We start from the raw sequence: 22,320 nt of genomic DNA, 5'->3' as shown, positions 1-22,320 counted from the left end.
GTTGTTCAGCCTAGGCTTGCACCCTTGTCCTTTACGCACTGAAATTCCTCCAGATTCCAGCCGCTGACCGCATACCACCACCCGCTCCTCACTTTTGCCAACCGTAAGCCCCCTGCCCGCTCTTCACTCTCGCCGACCGCATACGAGCCCCCGCTCTTAACTTTTGCTGATTGCAACCTCCCCGACCGCTCTTCCCTTTTGCCGACCGTAAGCCCTCCGACTGCTCTTCACTTTCACTGACTGCATCCCCCCTCCGCTCTTCACTCTTGTCGACCGCATCCACCCTGCCTGCTCTACACTTTTGCCGACCGTAAGTCCCTCGCCTGCTCTTCACTTTCGCCAACCATAACATACACCACCCCCCATGCTCCCTCCCCCACCCCCCATCTCTTCACTTACACCAATCGCACTCTAACCTTTAATTTAGAAGTAGGCCCACAGAAAATGTAGGTGCATAGGGCTCAAAATTGCTGGCTATGCCCCAGCACGTAAATAGCGAATGCACTGTGGTGCGTCTGCAACTAACTAAGGGAATGGGAGATGGGAGACTCTGACTGGTTTAACTCACGTTATGCTTAAAATACACCATGTGCTGGGTACACAGACTCTTTTTTTCCCATCCTTAAAACAGTAAAAGTGGATTCGGACATGCTATTAGCACCATGTGCTTTAGACTTTGCGCTTAGATCATTAAAACAGAGCCCATAATCTGAATCTTTACAGTCAAATGAGGAAAAAACAAATAAATAAATGAAAGTGCGAAGCAGTGGTGCAGTAGGTAGTGCTGTCTCGTCACAGCAAGAAGGTTGCTGGTTCGATCCTCGGCTCAGTTGGCGTTTCTGTGTGGAGTTTGCATGTTCTCTCTGCCTTCGCGTGGGTTTCCTCCGGGTGCTTCGGTTTTCCCCACAGTCCAAAGACATGCGGTACAGATGAATTAGGTTGGCTAAATTGTCCGTAGTGTATGAGTGTGTGTGAATGCGTGTGTGGATGTTTTCTAGAAATGGGTTGCGGCTGGAAGGGCATCCGCTGCATTAAAAACTTGCTGGATAAGTTGGCGGTTCATTCCGCTGTGGCGACCCCGGATTAATAAATGGACTAAGCCGACAAGAAAATGAATGAATGAAAATAAACCAAAAAAAGTGAGGGCAAGTGAGGGGATATACGAACAAAAATGAATAAGTAGCACGGTTACATCATTCATTCCCTTATATAATTCAACAAACTAGTGGAAAAAAGGTTGCCAGGCATCAATAGTTACAGATTTGGCCTTATTAATCCGTGTTGTAACTATATGACGAAGGATATGAATGCAGTATTGTTTTTGTGCACGTGTGGTGTGAACCAATACTAAGACACCTTTAAACACAAAAGACATGCGCAGATGTTGTGAGTGGAAGGGGAAGACTCACTCTTGTTGTAGCATGTGGTCAACACGGCCTTGTCTGCCGGACTGCCGCTGATGTGCCAGATCTCTCCAGCATCGTGCAGGAGGACGCTCTTATTAATCATGTTATTCTCATCATCAAAGTCAATGATGTGGATCTGCAGGAGAGAAACAAAGCAGAGCGCTGAGGAGAGAGAGCGAGCGAGAGAGAGTCCTGGCGGCGGTTCAAAGCGCCGGGACTTCACTCGCAGATATTTGCTTTAATATGACAATAAATGAAATCTCAAACGCTTTTTAAACTTCACACACTCCTCCTGACGCTGATTTCCCAGCTTTTTTACTCCTACTTTGAAGTGGCTGCGTTGTTTGAACTGATTTTAGATGCAGGAAAGTTTCGTGAAGCGTCACAGATTTGAAGAGGGGAAAAATGCAGTGATACAGATGCTTCAAATGTGGCTTTCAGGAGACAGGTTGCTATCAAAAATCACCACCAAAATTTCTGACTAAACGCATGGACTGGACTGAAAGTTCATCAAGGGTTAGACAAGATTCTAGGTCTTTGAGCGAGAGGCTTTTGGGTCAAATAAGCAAGACCTGTTAGCAGGCCCGGATTAAGAATTCAGAGGCCCCTGGGCCCAATGTCTTGTAGGTCCCCTACCTGGCCGCACCCAATTGTTGAATTAAAAAATAAGGTTAATATAATGGGCCCTAGCAATGTGGCGCAAGGCACGGCGCAATACTTGTTTGCTAGTTTCAGTTTTGCGCAAGAGTGGTTTTGAGGCGTTGCGCTACGCTGTTTAAATAGCAAATGCATTAGCGCTCATTTGTGCGCCCATGGGCGTTCTGGTCTAAAAAGGAAGGTGTTCTGAGGCGGACCGCTGGCGCGTTGCTATTTTGAGAAACTAAAATAGATTTTTCATTAGACCAAAACAAACCCGGTCTAAACTCCGGCGTAGAGTTGCACCTCGCTTACACACTGCTTAATACACACAAGAGAGCAATAAATATCTTTACATATGAACTGTGGCGCAGTGGCCCAGTAGGTAGTGCTGTCGCCTCACAGCAAGAAGGTCGATGGGTTGCTGGTTCGAACCTCGGCTCAGTTGGTGTTTCTGTGTGGAGTTTGCATGTTCTCCTCCGTTTCCTCCGGGTGCTCCGGTTTCCCCCAGAGTCCAAAGACATGCGGTACAGGTGAATTGGGTAGGCTTAATTGTCCGTAGTGTATGAGTGTGTGTGTGAATGTGTGTGTGGATGGTTTCCAGAGATGGGTTGTGGCTGGAAGGGCATCCGCAGCATAAAAACTAGCTGGATAAGTTGGCGGTTCATTCCGCTTTGGCGACCCCGGATTAATAAAGGGACTAAGCCGACAAGAAAATGAATGAAAAGATGCTGTTAATTTGAGGGTATTTACATCCAAATCAGGTGAACGCTGTAAGAATTACAATCGTTTGCATATGTGCCTCCCACTTGTTAAGGGTCCAAAAGTAATTGGACAGAATAATAATCATAAATCAAGCTTTTGCTTTTTAATACTTGGTTGCAAATCATTCTTAAATCATTGAGCTATCAGGTAAGAATTAGGTGAGTTCAATAGTTTACATTTGTGACCTTTTATATAGTGAAAAGTATGTTGGAAGCATGTAACTATTTACTTACAGTTACAATGGGAGTCAATGGTTACATGCTTCCATTCATTTTCTTGTCGGCTTAGTCCCTTTATTAATCCGGGGTCGCCACAGCAGAATGAACCGCCAACTTATCCAGCAAGTTTTTACGCAGCGGATGCCCTTCCAGCCGCAACCCATCTCAGGGAAACATCCACACACACACTCATACACTACGGACAATTTAGCTTACCCAATTCACTTGTACTGCATGTGTTTGGACTGTGGGGGAAACCGGAGCACCCGGAGGAAACCCACGCGAAGGCAGGGAGAACATGCAAACTCCACACAGAAACGCCAACTGAGCCGAGGTACGAACCAGCAACCCAGCGACCTTCTTGCTGTGAGGCGACAGCACTACCTACTGCGCCACTGCCTCGCCTACATGCTTCCAACATTCTTCAAAATATCTTCTTTTGTGTTCAGCAATAGAAAGAAGATCATAAATGTTAGAAACAAGTCGAGGGTGAGTAAATGATGACAGAACTTTCATTTTTGGGTGAACTGTCCCTTTAAAATGTACATATCTAATAAGAATAAATGGTTACCTCATAGTAACTTAAGAGTACAAAAGTGTACCCTAAAGGTACAAAACTATGTGTGTGTGTGTGCATACGCGAGGCCATCGTTGGCTTTCAGGCAGCTGAGAGTTGGAGAGGAAGCCATTAACCTTGGGTTGGACTGCACTGAAGGAGAATTATTAGGCAACGTTATAATTTTATGGAGGGAGGCAATACAAATAAATTCCGACGGCTGGACAGGATAATTGGAGGCGTTGGAAGGTTGTGTAATGAGCGCTGGGCTTGGAGAGACCGGCTTGTGATTTATCAGCCTCTGCTCCACAGTGAATTATCACATGAGCCTTCTCTCTTGCCGTAGCACTGAAGTTCGCTCTCCCTCAAATGGTTCCAAATCTTTATCAGTAGCTGTGTCCCAAATCGCATACTTATGCACTATTCTACGCCATTTTGTAGTATTAATAGTGTAAGTAGTGCGTTCACACTGAAAACTCTAAAAATAATATGTGCACTTTAATTACCCGGATGATGCACTCATTCAGCCGCTAAAGTGTGGAATGAATAGCTGCGTCCCAAATGGCACACTATACACTATGCACTCATACACTCAACAGGATAGTATGTGTATGTAGTGTCGACCCAAATGGCACACTAATGTTTTTTCTACTAAGCGGAAATTCAAACCATTTCCCTGATGACGTTTGACGGTTGCCTAATCAGTGAAATAAACCAGGGGTTCCCAATCTTTTCAGCACGCAACCCCTAAAATAACAATGCCAGTAACTCGCGACCCCCAATATCCTCTAAGGTGGTTATAAATACAGAAAACTTGCATGCAATGGCGCGCGCACACACACACCAATAGACCAAAGTCTACTCTTCGTTTAATTTTTTTATGTATCTCAGTGCTGTAAATGGGCCAAAAAGTTTAACCTGGTGTTATAAAATGAATCTGCTGCATCTGACGCTATTGCTGTCTTAAATATAATGTATTTACCCCAGGGGTCGCAATCCAATAGAACAATTAAATAAGCTATTACAGTAACTATAAACGACTGTTTTTTTTCTCTTCAGTTGGTTATGGATAAAATATGGTAATTCTTATGGCCTAATAATAATAAGTAGATTTTTGGAAATCACCAGGCGACCCCCCTTCATTGTTCCGCGACCCCTCAAGGGGTCCCGACCCCCACTTTGAGAACCACTGAAATAAACGACCAAATTATCAAATAATACCTGCCGTGAGTATAACCGCATTCACCATCGGGAGGCGCTATAATCACTCACGTAGGAGAATTTTGCTTTCACCATCCAAAATAAATAAAGTTACACAACATGTGCGTCCGATAGCTCCGCCCCTTCCTCTACGTAAGCAAACCTGTGGTCGTTGAGTGCGTGAAGTGTCCATCATTACACACTTCATTTTAGCGGCTGAATGAGTGCATCATCCGGGTAATTAAAGTGCTCTTATTATTATTAGAGTTTTCAGTGTGAACACACTACATACACCATTTAAACTACAAAATGGCGTAGAATAGTGCATAAGTATACGATTTGGGACGCAGCTATGGACACTTCACACACTCAACGACCACAGGTTTGTTTACATAGAGGAAGGGGTGGAGCTATCGGACGCACATGTTGTGTAACTTGATTTATTTTGGATGGTGAAAGCAAAATTTTCCTACGAGAGTGATTATAGCGCCTCCCGATGGTGAATGCGGTTATACTCATGGCAGGTATTATTTGATAATTCAGTCGTTTATTTCACTGATTAGGCAATCGTCAAACGTCATCAGGGAAATGGTTTGAATTTCCGCTTAGTAAAAACAAAACATTAGTGCTCCATTTGGGACAACACTACATACATATACTATCCTGTTGAGTGTGTAAGTGCATAAGTACATAGTGCATGAGTGCATAGTGTGTCATTTGGGACGCAGCTAGTGTCTTTTTCTGTTGTAATCAAAAGCGAAACACTTTTACTGACATCAATAACAGGAATGAAATACTACAAAAGTCAATAGTTACAGGTTTCAGCATTCTTCTAAATATCTTCTTTTGTGTTTAATGGAAGAACGAAACTCATAGAGGTTTGGAACAAAGCATGGCAAAGTATCAAAGTTTGTTGCTAATGAGGGAGAGATGGTCACTAGTGGGCGGGGCTTTCCCACTTTGATGACACATAAGCTGCGTCCCAAATGGCACACTATACACTATGCACTCATGCACTATGTACTTATGCACTTACACACTCAACAGGATAGTATGTGTATGTAGTGTCGTCCCAAATGGCACACTAATGTTTTTTCTACTAAGTGGAAATTCAAACCGTTTCCCTGATGACGTTTGACGGTTGCCTAATCAGTGAAATAAACGACCGAATTATCAAATAATACCTGCCGTGAGTATTGCCGCATTCACCATCAGGAGGCGCTATAATCACTCTCGTAGGAGAATTTTGCTTTCACCATCCAAAATAAATAGTTACACAACATGTGCGTCCGATAGCTCCACCCCTTCCTCTACGTAAGCAAACCTGTGGTCGTTAAGTGCGTGAAGTGTCCATCATTACACACTTCATTTTAGCGGCTGAATGAGTGCATCATCCGGGTAATTAAAGTGCACTTATTATTATTAGAGTTTTCAGTGTGAACACACTACTTACACTATTTATACTACAAAATGGCGTAGAATAGTGCATAAGTATGCGATTTGGGACGCAGCTATGGACACTTCACGCACTCAACGTCGGCAGGTTTGCTTACGCAGCGGAAGGGGCGGAGCTATCGGACGCACATGTTGTGTAACTTTATTTATTTTGGATGGTGAAAGCAAAATTTTCCTACGAGAGTGATTATAGCGCCTCCCGATGGTGAACGCGGTTATACTCATGGCAGGTATTATTTGATAATTCAGTCGTTTATTTCACTGATTAGGCAACCGTTAAACGTCATCAGGGAAACAGTTTGAATTTCCGCTTAGTAAAATAAACATTAGTGCTCCATTTGGGACAACACTACATACATATACTATCCTGTTAAATGTGTAAGTGCATAAGTACATAGTGCATGAGTGTATAGTGTATAGTGTGCCATTTGGGACGAAGCTAGTGCCTTTTTCTGTTGTAATCAAAAGCGAAACACTTTTACTGACATCAATAACAGGAATGAAATACTACAAAAGTCAATAGTTACAGGTTTCAGCATTCTTCTAAATATCTTCTTTTGTGTTCATTGGAAGAAAGAAACTCATGGAGGTTTGGAACAAAGCATGGCAAAGTATCAAAGTTTGTTGGAACGTTACAGAAATGGCACACTGTCTATGCTAATGAGGGAAAGATGGTCACTAGTGGGCGGGGCTTTCCCCCTCTGATGACACGTACAAAAGGTAGAATGTCAATCAAAGTGTTTCTGCAGACTGTTTTCATCAAGTCTGATTATAAACAATACAATAATATGCTGTTTGACAATAGTAAACAATTGTTTACTATTAGAAGCTGCTTTTATTCACACACTGCTGACACACCACTGTGTTTAATCCCCTTATAAAAGTGATTTTTGCACAATAGGTTCACTTTAAATGTACACGAATTAACAGCACACATAAAAATAGACTCTGTAGCATCAGCACTGACACCATTATATCAAATTTGAGGATTCCAGCTGAATCCACAGCAGACACGCCATAATCCCATGCGTACGTTCACTCACCTGGTTATCAAATTTGAGTGACTGTGTGCCCACTAGAAACCTGATGGCATCTGTCTCAGCTGTCTGAGCTGTCAGAGCTCGAGCCTGCAAACCACAGCCCATGCATTAATGATACACACACACACACACATATATGACACAAAATGGCTGTCAGCTTTCCGGATATCATAGGTGGGTTGGTTCATTAACATATTTTCTGTCTAAAAGTAAGTTCACACAATAAAAGTAAACAGTACACTGTAAAGTTGACTCTTACTCTAACTTAAGTTAACCTTAAAGGCAGCACGGTGGCTCAGTGGTTAGCACTGTCGCTTCACGGCAAGAAGATCGCTGGTTTGAGTCCCAACTGGGCCAGTTGGCAATTCTGTGTGGAGTTTGCATGTTCTCCCCGTTTTGGCGTGGGTTTCCTTTGGGTGCTCTGGTTTCCCCCACAGTACAAACACATGCGCTATAGGGGAATTGTATAAACTGGATCGGCTGTAGTGTATGAGTGTGAATGCAAGTGTGTATAGATGTTTCCTAATTCTGGGTTTCGGATGGAAAGGTATGCGCTGCATAGAACATATTCCGGAATAGTTGGCGGTTCATTCCGCTGTGGCGTCCCCTGTTAAATAAGGGACTAGGCCGAAGGAAAATGAATGAATAAAGTTGACCTTATAAGGCAACTTGTTGTAGAGCTTTTTGATTTAACTCAACTTAAATTGACTCAACAGCAGTAAAAAAGTTAAAAGTTATGTGAACTCAACAAAGCCCTGAAATTTTAAGTTGAGTCAACTTTTATGGCTTTTTTATTGTTACATTGCAATCTAAACAAGCAGCTCACTAAATAACAAAAACTGCTGCTTATTTTGTTCATTAAAATTAAACAAATTGAATATATATATATACTGTAGTCTAAGTAAATAAATAATTTAAATAAACTATATTGATGTGTGGAAGGCGACGCAGTGGCGCAGTATGTAGTGCTGTCGCCTCACAGCAGGAAGGTCGCTGGTTCGAGCCTTGGCTGGGTCAATTGGCGTTTCTGTGTGGAGTTTGCATGTTCTCCCAGCGTTCGCAGTGGGTTTCCTCCGGGTGCTCTGGTTTCCCCCACAGTCCAAAGACATGCACTACAGGTGAATTGGCTGAATTGTCCATAGTGTATGAGTGTGAATGAGTGTGTATGGATGTTTCGCAGAGATGGGTTGCAACTGGAAGGGCATCCACTGCGTAAATCCATATGCTGGATAAGTTGGCGGTTCATTCTGCTGTGGCGACCCCAGATTAATAAAGGGACTAAGCCGAAAAGAAAATGAATGATGTGTGGGTTGCTGAACTGATGTAAAAATCAGCTTGTTAAGTATGACGTCACGCAAAGTAGTTTGGGATCTATCAAACTGTACAAAACGCTCAACAAATGGTACTTATAAATGTTAAGAAATCGATTTTTAAAAAATTGTGATCGCAATATTTTTTACAGTTGAAGTCAGAATTATTCGCCCCCCTTTGATTTTTATTTTCTTTTTTAATTATTTCCCAAATGATGTTTAACAGATTCAGGAATTTTTCACAGTATGTCTGATAATATTTTTTTCTTCTGGAGAAAGTCTTATTTGTTTTATTTCGGCTAGAATGAAAGCAGTTTTGAATTTTTTAAACCATTTAAAGGACAAAATTATTAGCCCCCTTTAAGCTAATTTTGTTGTCAATTGTCTACAGAAAAAAAACATTGTTATACAATAACTTGCCTAATTACCCAAACCTGCCTAGTTCATCTAATTAACCTAGTTAAGCATTTAAATGTCTCTTTAAGCTGTATAGAAGAATATCTAGTCTAGTTTACTGTCATCATGGCAACAGAAATGCCAACTGACCCAGCTGAGGCTCGAACCAGGGTCGTCTATATCTACATCTATAGGCGGCACGGTGGCACATTAGGTAGTGCTGTCCGTCGCCCCACAGCAAGAAGGTCACTGTTTCAAGCCCCGGCTGGGTCAGCTGGTATTTCTGTGTGGAGTTTGCATGTTCTCCCTGTGTTGGCGTGGGTTTCCTCCAGGTGCTCCGGTTTCCCCCACAGTCCAAACACATGCGCTACAGGTGAAATCATGAACTAAATTGACCATAGTGTATTGTGTGTGAATGTGAGTGTATGGGTGTTTCCCAGTACTGGGTTGCAGCTGGAAGGCCATCTGCTGCTTTAAACATATGCTGGATAAGTTGGCGACCCCTCATTAATAAAGGGACTAAGTAAAAAAATATGAATGAATATAGATAGATAGTAGATAGATAGATAGATAGATAGATAGATAGATAGATAGATAGATAGATAGATAGATAGATAGATAGATAGATAGATAGATATTTTTGGCACTATTGACATTTAATATTTATGTACACACACACACACACACACACACAAATACACCGCAATATAATGTAGTATATGCACTATACAATATAATTGAATGTAATGGTAATAACAGTAGGTAGGTGATATAATAAACATACATTGAGTGTTATTGAAACGAAACATATATCTCTATATTTATAATATAGGTACTAAAACATGCTTAATAACCATCTGATATGAAACTTGAAATAATAAAGCAGATTTAAAAAGCCATTGTATTTATATGAGGCTACTGTGTGCAAGAATATAAAGACAAATTATGAAGCCATTCAGTAACGTTACCTGAAACTCCAGGCCATAAATAACCGGTGCATCATCCTCCATCTTGTTTACCATTCAAGTATTTATATATCATGAAATTCAGAGATAAACATTCTCCTCTTTATCAAATACTAATAACACGTACAGCAGTTCCGCGAGAGTAAAAATGATGAGTACGCAAACAGCGCACGACAACTTACGTAATGCGCTTGGGTATGTAGTCAAGCTTTAGCGTAAGTTTGTTCGTGAATCCGCAGCGGGGATGTTTGTCACCTTTCGTACACCGTAGGGATCGTTTCTACGCTAGTGCGCATGCGTTTGTTTACACCGCTGTCATCTCAGCGTTCATTTAACTGAAGGTAAAATCATGTTTTTACAGTTTTAGTAAAGTACTGTTTCTGTGTAAAGACTGTGAAAGTCTTCAAAATGCCGTTCAGTCATTGAATTTAGTGTGAATTCATGTTGTCGTCACAGAGCTCTGTAGATATGCTAGCCTAATCATATTTGACTATGGCTTCTTCAGTATGTTTGTATTTCTGTTTAGCCCTGAGATGAATATGAGGATGATGAACCTCTGTTTTGTGTTGGTTAGAGACAAAGAAAGGGTTTCAGATATTTAAAATAGAGTTTATTTGTCATATCTTAGGTTTGCTTTATTTAATTTCATGCTAAATAGGCTAAATATATAAAGGAGAATTTTTGAATGCACTTAAATTTAACTGCACTTAACTGTATTTGTATAATACTTTAAAGCTTAAAAGCATATGTTTAATACTGCACTCCTAATGAAACACATAATTGTAAATATTGTATTGCATTTCGCAATTATTATTCATTCATTCATTTATTTTCTTGTTGGCTTAGTCCCTTTATTAATCCGGGGTCGCCACCGCGGAATAAACCGCCAACTATAGAGGTAAAGTTAGTTTTATATTCGCATATTCGTTCATTTAGAAGTCTATAAATTGTTTACCATGTTACTTTGAATATTCGATCGGAATTAGCATGCAAATATGACTTGAAAACAACGTTAACAATGTATTTTGACTGGGAACAATGTTGTACTTTGAAAGTCATTGGCTGCTAATATGATTTAGCTGTTTAGAGCTTGCAAATAATAATTTTCTGAAATTATATTATTAAGGGAAAAGTCAGAATGTGCGAATATAAAACCAACTTTACCTCTATCCGCCAACTTATCCAGCATGTGTTTTTACGCAGCGGATGCCCTTCCAGCTGCAACCCATCTCTGGGAAACACCCATACACTCTCATTCACACGCATATACTATCAACCGTTTTAGCCTACCCAATTCACCTGAACCGCATGTCTTAGGACTGTGGGGAAACCGGAGCACCCGGAGTGCTCATGAAGCAGTATTTCGAAAGCAATCATCACAAAACAATGTTGACTTTTTTTTTCGTAATAAAGGTACACTGTATGTTACAGCATGTATTTCTTTGTCACAGGGGCATTTAGTGAGCTTAAAGACTGCGTAAAATCAAAATGTACAATATTCATTGTGCAAGCTCTCATTGTTATATATTTTAGGATCAAATTTTTATTAAACAGGTGGAAAAATCGTGCACACATACAGATAAGAATAACAACCAACTGCAATTTCTATTAATACCCCACCCCTGGCGAAAAATGATAAATAATAAACAAATAAAAGGAAATAAATCAGAGCCAGAAATAAGAAGAGAGAGCAAAAATTAAATAAATAAATAAAAAACATAACAATTACTGAAGTAAATGAATTTACTTTTGCATTTAACTTCTCACAAGAACACTTTTAGCAATGGTAGGTACATTGGACTTTCACACATATGTAAATAAAATGAAAAAAAAAAAAATCACAATAACATATGTTTTATCTTCACATTATTATTCGTTAAGTGAATAACTAATCCGTGCAAGTTAATCCACTGGAAAAAAAACTTGTTTTGGTAATCTTCAATCAAAATTGACCATTTACCTCTGCGTTTTGAGCTGGTCCTTCTTTTGACGTCAACCTGAAGATTTCAATAGCAACTGTTTAGTAATATTCTTAACCACGCCCCTCTTACTGTTACTGGAATGATTTGCACAGCAAAGCTCCGCCCCCTACTCAATATTCAGTTTCAGTTATAAACACATCAGCACACTGAAATAAAAGTCTCACCCGACTCTGGTCTTTAATTGAAGTGATCGGTTTTATTTGCACCTGATGTACTGACCTGTGTGTGCTTTAATTGGGAATCACAGGGAACACTCAGGCTGGACTCATGGACAGCAGTGAAGGTCCAGCTCAGAGGCCCATCACTCTGGATATAGATGCAGGCATTGAGACCCCCGAGACCTCTGTCCCACCCCAGAATGACCTAACAGAAGCTTCATTTCGAGAGGAGAGCATCGATCTGGACGTCGAAAACTTTGCTTCACCGCAGGACGACAGCATTCACTCTGAGAGCCTCATGGACAAGCTGAACGACCAGATGATGGAGAGCGTGATGATTTCAGACTCGCCCAACAGCGAGGAAGAGGACGCGGTTCCTATTGACTCGCTTTTAGGTAGGCTCAATTTGTCTTGTTGTGTTTAAAAGCTTTAATTGCGATTTATGGTACTATCACGATATTGATCTAAAGGCTCGTTTACACTTGGTGGTACAGTATGGTACAATATTGTTCGGTACGGGTCACCTTTATCAGGCTTGTGTCTCTACTGCCCAATGACACCCTTCTGGCAGGCGTGGTGTTCGACAGAAAGCTGCAGTCGACGTCATTCTCGCTTGAGTTTCACATATCATATGAGAAGCACTTCTTACTAAACAAATGCTTTAAATAAATAAATACTTATGTATATGTTTATTACTAACCTTTCTATGAACATGATTTGATTATAACTGCAGATCAATAAAATAGCCTACTGTAACCTGTACTGTAACCTCTTCGATTATAGAAAATAAATAAATAAAACGTATATGAACACATTCAGAGTCTCTGAAATGTTACCGATTACAAATAAAAATACTTAAAACATACATTTAGGCCTTATTTGGGTTCATAAACGATATGAAACATATACAGTCAGTACAAACCTCTCATTTTTAAAGTGCTTTCACACCTGCCTTATTTAGTTGGGTTGAATCGCACTTGAGTTCGTTTTCTTTCTTGGTGCGGTTCGTTTGGGCAGGTGTGAATGTAGCGATCGTACTCGAGTGAGCACCAAAAGCGGACCAAAAAAGCGTACCGAGACCTGCTTGAAGAGGTGTTCTCAGTACGCTTTCAAACAAACCCTGGAGCGTTTCATTTGTGGTGCACTGTAAACCCTAATGTTGTCTTTACTTAAACAATTAAGTAAAGCCGACTGAACATAACTTAAAATTGAGCATTTTGGTTCTATCACTTAAAAATATGAGTATGAGTTAATTTAACGTATTTACCATGAAAATGCATAAACTTAAGATTCCAAGTGTAGTGAGCTCAAAATCATAATCAATCCTTTGAAAAACATAGGTCATTTTCACAAATGTAGTCTTGACTGTAAAATTCTAATATGTGCAATCTTTTATGTGCAAGGTCTTTTTTTAAATCAGAAAACAAATGGCTTAAGGTATATTAATGATAAAATAATAATAATAATAATAATAATATATAATAATAATAATAATGATATAATATGAATAAATGGCTACTTATTTTTTGTTGAAAATTTATTCATAGTATATTATTACACACGCATGCACACACATGCATATATATATATATATATATATATATATATATATATATATATATATATATATATATATATATATATATATATATATATATATATATATATATGCACACACACTGAAAACCCTAATATGTTGACTGAACTAAATTAATTGAGTAGACTCGTTGCCTCAATTTAATTGAATAATGGAGTCTCCCAAAACTTTCATATTTAAGTTTATTTAACTTGCCAGTTTTGTAGACTATACTTAAATTGTTCAGTTCACCAAACTTAGTATTAAGTAAAATAAACTTAAATATGATTAACTATGATTATGTTTAAACCGGCTTATAAAAGTGATTTTTGCATCATAGGTGCCCTTTAAGTCTTTATGCATTTGTTGCTGTGATGAACAACCACTGCCAATACAACAATCTAAATATTCTCAAAAAGCACTCTAAACGTTATTATAAAACATGATGAAAAATCAGGCCCCGTTTACACTAATGCATTTCAGTTTGAAAACGCATACGTTTTGCTACGGTTACGCCATCCGTCCACACTACGCCGGAGTTTTTGAGCGCCGAAAACGGAGCGTTTTGGAACCGTTGAAGAGGCCGATTTTATTCTGAAGCGCTGCTGATCCGTCTCAGTGTGAATGAGGGAAAACGGAGACATCTGAAAATGGAGGCGGGGCTGCTGAGATTCGCTACCTGATTGGGTCTTTTGTGTCATTGCATATCCTTCCCTAATTCGTCAAGCCGCTATCACATGACTATAACACATGGCTTTAACGCTACCGGAAGACAGCAGACCAGCCTTCACTGTAAACAACAACATGGGCACAGAAATGGGAGCGTTGTTTGCACTATTGTCTGTTTTTGGCGGCATTGTGCAGTTATTCATTTGTTACGTTTAGTAACAACTCGACCTCGTCGTCTGTCCACAAAAACACCTCTCTTGCTTTCTTTGCCATTGCGTTCATTGTTCAACCGGCGTTTGTTGACTAACAATAACTAAATACCGAGCGATACACACGCTTCCTGTTTATACTAGAACGCGCATGCCCAGAGAGCGCGAATAGTCACGTGATATACGTTTTTGGTGGCGTAGTGTGGACGGAGATATGTATAGGTGAAATGCTAGTGTGGATGCAGATCGTTTTTGATCTAAAACGCCGTTTTAAAACTAAAACGCACAAGTGTAAACGAGGCCTCAGTTACGGTATTTTGAACTGCCCAAGATATTAAAATGTTATGATATTGTGCTCATTATCATTATATGTTGAATTATTTATTATCGACATGTGTCTAGTTTTAGGGCAGAATGATGATGAAGAGGCGTCTAAAACACCTGATCCAGATGCAGAAGAGCCAAACAAAGATGATAGTGCTGATCATGAAGAAACATCTGAGGGTTTATTGGAAGAAGAGAAGCAAGAGGAGAAGATCATTCAGGCGGATGATGACAAAAGGGAAATCACTCCTCCAAACCTTGAAACTCCCGAATCTCAGGACGCATCCATCGAAATAAATACCATTTCAACCCCTAGAGAAGATCCCGTCCCAGTGTGTACGATCTTCAGCCAGGCAGCGCAGCCCAAAACACAAGCTCTGGTTCCCGACGGCTTCCAACCTACGCTTGTCAAATCTCCCAGTTTTACCACGGGCAGCACAGAAACCCCCAACAAACTCATCCCGCAGGTGTGCCAGCCGAGTCCCAGCCTCAGTAAGTTCTTCACGGATAACGGCGCGGTCAACCCTGCCTCAGACTTCTTCGATTCCTTCACGACGTCCACCTCTTTTATATCCGTCAGCAACCCGAACGCAGAGTCGCTCAATCCTCCGGAATCTCCTCAGGAAGCTGTACCAACCAGCACGTACTTTACACCAGCTGCGAACAAACCACAAGGGAGTCCTGTTGAGGTCTCAGCACCCATGAATAAGCTGCAGGCCGTGTTTTCGAGTGGAGATGACCCCTTTGCGAGCGCTCTGATCAATAGCGAGCTGGATAAGAGATACGATGCTTGGCTTCCCTCTGATGACACTAGGAAAGTGCTGATTTCGGTGGCCACACAGCAGATCAGCCCTGGTCAGATACCCAGAGAGCAGCTGGCCATGCCTGGACTCAAGTTTGACAACCTGCAGGTCAGTGCTGTTTCACAATACACTTAAACTAGGATTAAGAATGCTTTCACACCTAGATGTTTGATAGGAAACCTGGCGCTTTTGCATTATTAGCTTTGGACGTATATGAACACAGCAAGGCGAAGCAGTGGTGCAGTAGGTAGTGCTGTCATCTCATAGCAAGAAGGTCGCTGGTTCGAGCCTTGGCTGGGTCAGTTGGCGTTTCTGTGTCGAGTTTGCATGTTCTCCCTGGGTTTCCTCCGAGTGCTTCGGTTTCCTCCACAGTCTAAAGACATGCGGTACAGGTGATTTGGGTAGGCTTAATTGTCCATAGTGTATGAATGTGATTGAGTGTTTATGGATGTTTCCCAGAGATGGGTTGCATCTGGAAGGGCATCCGGCGCGTAAAAAAAAACACATGCTGGATAAGTTGGTGGTTCATTCCGCTGTGGCGACCCCTGATTAATAAAGGGACTAAGCCGACTAGAGAATGAATGAATGAATGAATGAACGCCGCAATCGTGCTCTGATCTGCGCCAAAACAATCTGAGATCACCTGAATGAGGTGTTATGGTTTAAACGAACTCTAAATCGGTTCGGTTGTAGTGAGAAAGCAATATTCAGGCTAGATCACAGGCAAAAAAAATCTGTTATCATCTGGTAGGACAAATAAAATGCTTTTTTTGAAGACTAAAGCCTGATTTATACTTCTGCGTCAAGTAACCGGCGTAACCCAAGGCGCAGGCAACGCGCGTAGCTGTGCATTTATACTTCTGCGCGCTGTCTCTGTTGGTCTGCATTAACACTTCTGAAACGCTAGTGGGCAGTGAGGTGTAAATGTTCGTCTGTGTCGTGTTTTGCGTTTCCTGAACACTTCCAGGATGTACAAGTGGCTCAAACTCGCTCATTTTGAGGCAGGAACCGGCGGACGTGCAACAACTTTAACTATGAGGTAAACACAAAACAAAACTTTTCATCCGGAGCTCCTTCACGGGACTCCACACTTGTAAACAATCGCTCGCGCCATTCGCGCGGCTCTCGGTCCCGCCCAGACTCGTCAGCGCTACCAAGCCGACCAATCACAGAGCTTACGCTACGCGTCGTTGCGACGTGTAGTTACATTTTTTGAGAGGTGCACGTCAGTGACGGCTACGGCGAAGGGTTATGCGTCAGCGTCGTAGCATACGCCGGTGTTTGACGCAGAAGTATAAATCAGCCTTAAGGGCCCTATCATACACCTGTCGCAATGTGGCGCAAGACGCGTCGCAATAGTCTTTTGCTACTTGAATCTCGGCGCAAGGGTCATTTTGAGGTGTTGCGCCACACTGTTTAAATAGCAAATGCATTTGCGCTCAAATGTGCGCCCATAGGCGTTCTGGTCTAACAAAGCAGGCGTGTTTTGGCGCGTTGCTATTTTGAGAAACTGTAAATAGTCTGTTCTTTAGACCAGAACAAAGTCGGTCTATTGTCTGGCGCAAAGTGCGCCTGGCTTACACACTACACACAAGATGCAGAGCAAATCGCAAATATCTTTACATATGAAAAATATATAATATATTAAGGATATATATAATAAGGATATATATAGGATATAAATATAAATGATTAAAATATTACAAAACATATTAATTTCTAGCCTACATGAATTTAAAACCATTGCCGTCATACTTTCTTCATCTCGGGAGGCTTTTTCAGTTCATTCAATTTGCTTTTGTATAATGTTATTATTATTAGCAGTATTATTTATTATATCCATATTTATATTTGTTTTATTAAAAACAAGCTTAGATTTGAACACTTGTCAGGTTTTAGACCATATGGGGCACAGCATGTGTTTAACTCAGTATTTTGAACACACTTCGTTATTATTGTTCATTTATTCGTTTGCTGGAAATTAGAACTGAATTTAGAAATAGTTTTGAAACAAATCTTTGCGCTTAACAAAGGAAATTAATTATTTTTAGGCTAATTGATGTCTGTGCTGCAAGGTTTCCCCATCCACGAGAGCACAAGCGAAAGTGAACTTACTTTACGTCATGTTAATAGCAATGCGCTTATGGCGCGACGCAGCTGGCTCTTAAAGGGAATGGGAGATGAGACTCTGATTGGTTTATTCTCGAAACACACCTATAACTCATTAAGAAAATAAACTCAACGCTTTTAGACCAAAGCAGATTTTCCCGTCCTTAAATTAGCAAAAATGCGTTCTGACACGCCCTGAAAGCGTTTGCGCCCTGCGTTTTGCGCTCTGCGCATGGACCGTCAAAATAGAGCCCTAAGACAGAGTGAATCATGTTGGTCAATGCTAGCTTAATGTATTAATGCACTGGAATTAGAAGTCAAATATATTTGTGATGGGTTAGCACAGTGAGTATCACTGTCACCTCAAAGCAAGAAGGTCGCTGATTCGAGCCTTGGCTGGGTCAGTTGTCATTTTTTTATGGAGTTTGCACGTTCCCCCCGTGTTAACATGTGCTCCGGTTTCCCCCACAGTCCAAGCACATGCGCTATAGGGGAATTAAATAAACTAGATCGGCCGTAGTGTATGTGTGTGAATGAGTGTGTATGGGTGTTTACCAGTGTTGGGTTGCAGCTGGAAGGGCGTCCGCTAAATAAAACAAACTGTATGCTGGATAAGTTGGTGGTTCATTCCGCTGTGGCGACCCCTGATTAATAAAGGGACTAAGCTGAAAATAAAATGAATGAATTAATGTATTTGTGATGTTTCTGATTCACAGGGCGATGCAGTGAAAGATCTCATGCAGCGTTTTCTGGGCGAGCAGGCAGCGATGAAGAGGCAGGTGCTCTCGGCTAACTCTGTGGAGCAAAACTTCTTGGGTCTCAAGCGGCTAATTGTGAGTAGTCAGTCATATTTGTTCTTTGTGTCTAGTGTTAAAAAACACTATCTGACAAAAATCTTGTCACCTGTCTAAGTTTTAGGAACAACAACTAATAAATTGACTTCTAGTTGATCATTTGGTATCAGAAGTGGCTTATATGAAAGGCAAAGGCCTCTAGATGACGCTGATTTGAGCTCAATAAAATCTGATCATGCATTGATTATTAATGATTAGATTAGGACAGTAAGATCTGACTCTGCTCAGACTAAAGTCTCATCACTGAACAGAAATAATGTCCAGTATAGAATATAAAGTCCTGCTGCAGTGGAGACAGAATGAATATTGTGTCTGACTCCATCATGAGCTTGGAGGACTGCATCCATACATCTCTGACATAACTCAAATCACTGATTAATAAAGTCATCTGGAATGAAGAAGAAAGCCTTCAGCAGGACTCCCAGAGTTCATCAAGACTCTTTGTGTTCATCTTCATCGCCTTCTCCTTCATCTTAACCCTGGACATCCTCAATAATGTTCATGTCTGGTGACTGGGCTGGCCAATCCTGGAGCAGCTTGAGCTTCTTTGCTTTCAGGAGCTTTGATGTGGAGGCTGGAGTATGAGGAGCGCTATCCTGCTGGAGAATTGTCCCTCTCCTGTGGTTTGTAATGTAATGAGCAGCACAAATGTCTTGATACCTCAGGCTGTTGATGTTGATCCTCCACTCTGCAGATCTCTCGCACGCCCCCATACTGAATGAACCCCAAACCATGACTTCTCTTTTACCAAACTTGACTGATATCTGTGAGAATCTTGGCTCCATGCTGGTTCCAGTAGGTCTTCTGCAGTATTGGTGATGATTGGGATGCAGATCAACAGATGATTCAGCAGAAAAATCCACCTTCTGACACTTTTACACATGATCAACTTGAAGTCAAGTTATTATTTGTTGCTCTTACAACTGGGGTCCTAGACAAAATTTTGTCAGGTAGTGTATGTTAGCAAACATGCTAAGTAATAGTATAAATCCACACTAGCAGTGTGATAAAACATTGTAAAAAAAAAAGAGCATATTAATTCATGTGTACATTTTTCAAAGATTCATTCTATCACTGTCAAAAACAAACTAAGATCATGTAAACAGGCTAGAATCCTGTTAGGTACTTCTTAATTAGTGTACAAGCCTGAAATATACACACACAACTTGCTAATGCTAGCCTGCAGTGTGCTTAACATATACATGCTAATCCATGGCAATAACAGCATGTTAGTGATACCTACCGGTAAAACTTGTTAGCCAATAGCCATGTAGCAAAGTAATCTATAAAAAAGATTAATACATAGCATAATACATGCTAATGGTTTGATATGATTGAATTCGATACGCTAAGCTAAGCTATTTTTTTTAAACAGTCTCTTAGAGTTAAACAGTTGACCATTTTTTAATCGATTCAGCCGTTTTCTTGTTCAAGTTTCAATGTCACTTTTAGCTTAGCTTAGCATAATGAATTAAATCGGGTTAGACCATTAGCATTCAGTTCAAAAACATTCAGAAAAGAGTTTTGATAATTTTCCTATTTTAAGGTCAAGTCTGCTATAGATACATTGTGTAATAAGACAGACGGAAATGAACAATGATGTAATGCTAATGGTCTAATCCGATTCAATTCACTATGCTTAGCTAAGCTATTTTTTTAAGAGTTAAACAGTTGACCATTTTTGAGTCCATTCAGTCGATTTCTTGTTCACATTTTGGGGTCACTTTTAGCTTAGCGTGATGAATTGAATCAGATTAGACCATTAGCATTTCATTAAAAACTAAAAAAAAAAGCCTTTTGATAATTTTCCTGTTTAAAGCTTGAGTCTTCTGTAGTCACATCATGTAATAAGAGAGATGAAAAATGAATAATTACAAAATGCTAATGGTCTAATCTGATTCCATTCCTTATGCTAAGCTAAGCTAATTTTAAGCTTCTTTTTAGAGTTAAACAGTTGACTATTTTTGAATCTTTTAAGCCCATTTCCTGTTCACATTTCGAGGTCGCTTTAAGCTTAGCTTAGCAAAAGGAATTGAATCAGCTTAGGCCATTAGCATTTCGTTTAAAAAAATCAGAAAAGAGTGTTGATAATTTTCTCATTTAAAGCTTGAGTCTTCTGTTGTCACATCATGTAATACGGCTGATGGAAAATGAACAATTATGATATGCTAATGGTCTAATATGGTTCAATTAACTATGCTAAGCTAAGCAATTGTATGAACATTTTTTAGAGTTAAAACAGTTGACCATTTTTAAATCCATTCAGCTGATTTCTTGTTCATGTTACAGGCTCACTTTTAACTTCGCATAATGGATTGAATCAGATTAGACCATTAGCATTTAGTTCAAAAACATTCAGAAAAATTGTTTTGATAACTTTCCTATTTTAAGCTCAAGTTTTCTATAGATACATTGTGTAATAAGACAGACGGAAATGAACAATGATGTAATGCTAATGGTCTAATCAGATTCAATTCATTATGCTAAGCTAGCCATTTTTTTTAAAGGTAAACAGTTGACAATTTTTTAATCCATTCAGGTGATTTCTTGTTTCATTTTAGGGTCACTTTAAGCTTAGCTTAGCGTGATGAATTGAATCAGATTAGACCATTAGCATTTAATTAAAAACTCAAAAAAAGCGTTTCGATAATTTTCCTATTTAAAACTTGAGTCTTCTGTAGTCACATCATGTAATAAGAGAGATGAAAAATGAACAATTACGAAATGCTAATGGTCTAATCGGATTCAATTCATTATGCTAAGCTAATTTTAAGCAATTTTTTAAAGCTAAACAGTTGACCATTTTTGAACCCATTCAGCTGATTTCGTTCACATTTTGGGGTCACTTTAAGCTTAGCTTAGCTTAGCTTAATGAATTAAATCAGATTAGACCATTAGCATTTCAATAAAAACTCAGAAAAAGAGTTTAAAGCTTAAGTCTTCTGTAGTCACATCATGTAATACGACTAAAGGAAAATGAACAATTACGAAATGCTAATGGTCTAATCCGATTCAATTCATTATGCTAAGCTAAGCAATGTTTCTGAGCATTTTTTTTTTTTTGAGTTAAAACAGTTGACCATTTTTAAATCCATTCAGCTGATTTCTTGTTTACATTACAGGCTCACTTTTAGCTTAGCTTAATGAATTGAATCAGATTAGACCATTAGCATTTAGTTCAAAAACATTCACTAAAGAGTTTTGATAACTTTCCTATTTAAAGCTTGAGTCTTCTGCAGTCACATCATGTAATACTGATGGAAAATGAACAGTTACAGAATGCTAATGGTCTAATCCGATTCAATTCATTATGCTAAGCTAAGCTAAAGATGACTCGTCAGAACAAAAAAAGCAGATGAATGGATTCAAAAATGGTTAACTGTTTAACGCTAGACTTGTAAACTGAGCCTTTTGGTGGAGAATTCCTTAAAATGCCTCTCTAAAATTTTAAATAATCATTTTAAACATATTTATTCAATAATTAATTATTCATTTATTTTGTAGTCCCCTCTCATTCAATCGTGTAGTACAGTATGTGCGCTGTGTGTGCATGTGTGTGTGTGTGTGTCGTATGCCGAGTGCCAGCTGCAGCTCTAAGGGTTCAGAATTACTGCCTCACTGATTTGCCTCTGAACACGAACAACACACACACACACACAGACGTACACACACACAGACGCACACACACA

General features: G+C 39.9%; 2 protein-coding genes across 10 annotated transcripts in view; one reads left to right on the top strand and one right to left on the bottom strand.

Annotated features, from left to right (window-relative positions):
• Positions 1-10,100, bottom strand: part of eipr1 (EARP complex and GARP complex interacting protein 1) — a 55,618-nt gene extending 45,518 nt beyond the window's left edge. For all 3 annotated transcript variants that reach the window (NM_001430912.2, NM_001430911.2, NM_001006065.3), the window contains 3 exon segments: positions 1,410-1,542; positions 7,280-7,363; positions 9,951-10,100. In NM_001430912.2, the coding sequence (NP_001417841.2) occupies positions 1,410-1,542; positions 7,280-7,363; positions 9,951-9,992 (259 nt within the window). In that variant the 5' untranslated portion in view covers positions 9,993-10,100.
• Positions 10,101-10,234: 134 nt separating this feature from the next.
• Positions 10,235-22,320, top strand: part of trappc12 (trafficking protein particle complex subunit 12) — a 37,241-nt gene continuing 25,155 nt past the window's right edge. For 4 of the 7 annotated variants that reach the window (XR_015512798.1, XR_015512796.1, XR_015512797.1 and 1 more), the window contains 4 exon segments: positions 10,235-10,288; positions 12,177-12,482; positions 14,950-15,776; positions 18,494-18,610. Coding sequence is in view for 2 of the 7 variants with exons in the window: in NM_001080644.4 (NP_001074113.4) it covers positions 12,197-12,482; positions 14,950-15,776; positions 18,494-18,610 (1,230 nt within the window). In the remaining 5 variants the exon portion in view is untranslated. 7 annotated transcript variants of the gene reach the window in all.

This window comes from Danio rerio, chromosome 17 (genome assembly GCF_052040795.2).
Source record: "Danio rerio strain M-AB ecotype USA chromosome 17, GRCz13ab, whole genome shotgun sequence".
NCBI classification, from domain to species: domain Eukaryota; kingdom Metazoa; phylum Chordata; class Actinopteri; order Cypriniformes; family Danionidae; genus Danio; species Danio rerio.
Note: the sequence above shows the minus strand (reverse complement) of the source record. Positions and strands in the feature narration are given on the sequence as shown.